This window comes from Gekko japonicus, unplaced genomic scaffold (genome assembly GCF_001447785.1).
Source record: "Gekko japonicus isolate JY-2015 unplaced genomic scaffold, Gekko_japonicus_V1.1 scaffold4765, whole genome shotgun sequence".
Taxonomy (NCBI): domain Eukaryota; kingdom Metazoa; phylum Chordata; class Lepidosauria; order Squamata; family Gekkonidae; genus Gekko; species Gekko japonicus.
In genome coordinates, this window is record NW_015167196.1 from 53,388 (window position 1) to 57,872 (window position 4,485).

At 50.6% G+C, this 4,485-nt stretch overlaps 1 protein-coding gene across 1 annotated transcript in view; it reads left to right on the plus strand.

The window, feature by feature from the left end:
* Positions 1 to 4,485, plus strand: part of EPG5 (ectopic P-granules autophagy protein 5 homolog (C. elegans)) — a gene marked incomplete at both ends in the record, with an annotated part of 66,391 nt that overhangs the window by 52,815 nt on the left and 9,091 nt on the right. Inside the window, 2 exons of the mRNA XM_015413154.1 lie at positions 1 to 39; positions 1,680 to 1,922. Of these exons, the coding sequence (XP_015268640.1) occupies positions 1 to 39; positions 1,680 to 1,922 (282 nt within the window). The remainder of the gene's footprint in view (positions 40 to 1,679; positions 1,923 to 4,485) is intronic.

Below are 4,485 nucleotides of genomic sequence, written 5' to 3' on the forward strand. Positions count from 1 at the left end.
CCAAGCTGCTGGATGACATCATCCTCTTCAGCCCTCCAGGTTGGCTCAGGAGGAGGCTCTCCGAGCCTGGGACCAATCAGGTTGGGGGAGAGGGGGGGGGTAAATGCCTGAGACTCAAAGCTCCCTTTGTCAGATACGAAGCTTCGACTCTCGGAGGCTTATGTACCATGAAATTCTCCAGTTTGGTGTAGTGGTTAAGTGGGCGGACTCTAATCTGGGAGAACCGGGTTTGATTCCCCACTCCTCCACTTGGACCTGGCTGGATGGCCTTAGGCAAGGCGTAGTTCTGATAAGAGCTGTTCTTGAAAAAGAGCAGCTTCTGTCAAGAGCTCTCTCAGCCCCGCCTACCTCACAGGGTGTCTGTTGTGGGGAGGGGAAGGGAAAGGAGTTTGAAAGCTGCTCTGAGACTCCTTTGGGTAGTGAAGGGCGGGGTATAAATCCAATCGCTTTTTCCTTCTTGGAGATGTCTTTCATGGCACATTCAGGAGGACAGAGTGCCTCCCAGCTCTCTTTGCTTGTCGCGATCCAGAGATGGGCACAGGCTTTGTAGAGAAAAGGCCCCGGGTTCAGTTCCTGGGATCTCCTCCTAGAAGTTCTCCTTTAGTAGAGCATTCAGGTGGGTGGCTGTGTTGGTCTTCAGTAGTCCCGTAAACCAACAGGATTTCCAGGAGATAAGCCAGGGATCTCCAACCTTTTTAAGCCTGTGGGCATCTTTGGAATTTTGAGAGGGGTGGGGGGAGTGCCGCCTCAAGATGGCTGCCACAGGAGGCGGAGCCTCCTGGTAAGAAGGAAAACTTCAAGGGGGAATGGAGCCACATGCCATGCTTTCCAGTTCAACCTCTGGAGTTCTGGCCCCACTGCTGGACCTCCTGATGGCACCTGGGTTTTGGCCCCTGTGTGACACAGAAGAGTGTTGGACTGGACGAGCCATTGGCCTGATCCAACATGGCTTCTCTTACATTCACATGTCCTTGAAATCTTTTCATAGAATCGTAGAGTTCGAAGGGGCCATACAGACCATCTAGTCCAACCCCCTGCCCGATGCAGGACCAGCCTAAAGCGTCTCTGACATTTCCGTGAGGGCAGCCAATAACAGCCTCTGCCAGTTTGGTGTCGTGGTTAAGTGCACGGACTCTAAGCTGGGAGAACCGGGTTTGATTCCCCACTCCTCCTCTTGCAGCTGCTGGAGGACCTTGGGCAAGCCGTAGTTCTGATAAGAGCTGTTCTCTCAAGGACAGTCCGCGAGAGAGCTCTCTCAGCCCCACCTACCTCCCAGGGTGTCTGTGGTGGGGAGGGGAAGGGAAAGGAGTTTGTCAGCCGCTCTGAGACTCCGAGTGAAGGGCGGGATATATATCCAATCTCTTCTTCTCTCTTCTTGCAGTGGCCATTCCCACATTCTGACAAACTTGGTGAGCACCCAGGGAAGTACTGGCGGGCGCCATGGTGCCCACGAGCACCGTGTTGGGGAATCTCGCTGCAGGCTTTTGAGAGTCAAAACTCCCTTGTAGATGGCGAAGGGAGCTTTCGCTCTTGAAAGCTTATTCCCTGGGAATCGTGTTGGTCTTTAAGGCACCACTGGACTCAGATCACGCTCTTGCACAGAGCCGGGTTAGATCTCCCTTCGGAGCGGGGGCTGCCCGGCTGGTGGCTCTTTCCCAAGCCGCTTTCTTCCTTTCCAGACGCGAACGTGCAGGCTCGCCACCTGGCCTTAAGCGGCCTCTTCACCGAAGCCCTGATGATGCTGAACAATGCCAGCGTTTCCACGGCCGAGTCCCTCCGGGTCGCTCTGCGGGGCTGGATCGGGGCCAACGTGCGGGGCTTAGGGGTGATGCCCCTCCTGACAGCCGTGTGCCAGAGCCTGGCCTCCGTCCGGCATATGGCGGAGACGACAGAAGCCTGCATCACAGCCTATTTTAACGAAGGTGAGAGAGGAGAGTCTGTGTCTCACCCATCACTTCAGATGCCTCGTTTGGGCCTTGGGGCGTGGCCCCCTGCGTACTTTCCCCATATCCAGGCATTTCGTGCAGTGATGATTTTTTAGTGCATGTAGTTATTTAGTAAAGTAAAGTAAAGGTAAAGGTTCCCTTGCTCGAAAGCCAGTCGAGTCCGACTCTAGGGTTGCGGTGCTCAACTCCGTTTCAAAGCCGAAGAGCCAGCACTGTCCAAAGACGTTTCCATGGTCATGTGGCTGGCATGACTCAACACCAAGGCGCACGGAACACTGTTACCTTCCCACTGAAGTGGTACCTATTTATCTACTTGCAATTTCTTGCTTTCGAACTGCTAGGTTGGCAGGAGCTGGAGCTAGAGACGGGAGCTCACTCCGTCATGCGGCACACTCGGGTCTCGAACTGCTGAACTACCAACCTTCCACAGCCTGCAGTTCAGCGTCTTAACCACTTGAGCCACCACAGCTCCTCATGTAGTTATTTAGAACACTCTAAACATTTGCTTAGAATGTTTTCGGCCCTGGCCCCTGCCTGGTGGAATGAGCTCCCGTGGTAGATCAGGGCCTTGCGGGATCTATGACATTTCCGCAGGGCCTGCAAGACAGAGCTCTTCCACTGGACTTTTGGGTGCGGCGCCGGCTGTCCCCCCCCCCCCTTGGGCCCCCCTCCATCTGTAGCCTGGGTCTATCTGTAGTTCTGGGTCCTTGGGATCCTAAATTTTAAAGAACTTTATAACAGAAACTGGTTTTAACATCATCAACCACCAAAGCATCTGACTTTTATTAGAGTGGTTACGGCACCTATGACTTATGTTATGTTATGTGTTTTACATTGTGTTTTAAAATGGTTTTAACTGTGTTGCACTTTTAGTGTTGGAACCTGCCCTGAGCCTGTCAAGGGGAGGGTGGGATACAAATCCAATAAAATAGATTAAAAAAAACAAATAGAATTCAGGATCTTGGGGGGGGGTGTGTCACGGGAAGCAGCTAGAAAGGTCCTCTAGTGGTTGCCGCCACCCTGGTCTGGGTCTCCCCGGAGAACATAAGAACATAAGAGACGCCAATGTTGGATCAGGCCAAAGGCCCATCCAGTCCAACACTCTGTATCACACAGTGGCCAGAAATACCAGGTGCCATCAGGAGGTCCACCAGTGGGGCCAGGACATTAGAAGCCCTCCCACTGTTGATGCCCCCCAAGCACCAAGAAGACAGAGCATCACTTGCCCCAGAGCCCCTATCTATACCTTGTGGCTAATAACAAGTTAAAAAGCAGTGGACCAAGTACTGATCCCTGCGGTACCCCACTGCTTACCACCCTCCACTGAGAAAATTGCCCATTTATACTCACTCTCTGTTTTCTATGAATTAGCCAGTTTTTGATCCATAAAAGGACTTGTCCTTCTATCCCATGATTTTTGAGCTTACTTAGGAGCCTTTGATGAGGAACTTTATCAAAAGCTTTCTGGAAGTCAAGGTAAATAATATCTATTGGATCCCCCTTGTCCACATGTTTGTTCACCCCCTCAAAGAACACTAACAGGTTAGTGAGACAAGATCTTCCCTTACAGAAACCGTGCTGAGTCTGCCTCAATAGGTTTTGTTCATCTATGTGCCTACTAATTCTTTCCTTAATAATGGTTTCCACCAATTTACCCGGTATCGACGTCAGACTGATTGGCCTGTAATTTCCCGGATCTCCTCTGGAACCCTTTTTAAAGATGGGAGTGACATTTGCTACCTTCCAATCCTCAGGAATGGAGGCAGATTTTAAGGAAAGATTACATATCTTTGTCAGGAGATCTACAAGTTCACATTTGAGTTCTTTCAGAACTCTCGGATGTATGCCATCTGGGCCTGGTGATTTTTCAGTTTTTAAGTTGTCTATCAGTTTTAGGACCTCCTCTCTCGTCACCTCAATCTGGCTCAGGTCTTTCAACACCCCTCCTGAAATCAGTGGTTCTGGAGTGGGCAAGCACTTCTCATCTTCCACAGTGAAGACAGAGGCAAAAAATGCATTTAGCTTCTCAGCCATTTCCCTATCATCCTTCAATACTCCTTTTACCCCTTGGTCGTCCAAGGGCCCCACTGCCTCCCTGGCTGGTTTCCTGCTCCTAATGTATTTGAATAAAGTTTTATTGTTGGTTTTTACGTTTTTTGCTATATGCTCCTCATATTCCCTTTTTGCCTGCCTGACCTCAGACTTGCATTTTATTTGCCACAGCCTGTGCTCCGTTTTATCAGCGGAGGGCTCAGGGCGCCCACGCTGCCCCTTTCCACCCTCTTTTCCCAGCAGGTTCCTCCTTATAAGTGACCGAATGAGGCACGAGGGCCCAGGCAGAGTAACAAACTATTTTTATTAATGAGGTTTAACAACAACTGTAATTCAGTAACGTATAGGAAAAATGAGCACAGTAAAGGTAGGTAAGGAGCTGCGGTGGCTCAAGTGGTTAAGACGCCGAACTGCAGGCTGTGGAAGGTCAGTAGTTCAGCAGTTCGAGAATAACTTTGAGAATAACATTCTCAAACATTTGACGCAA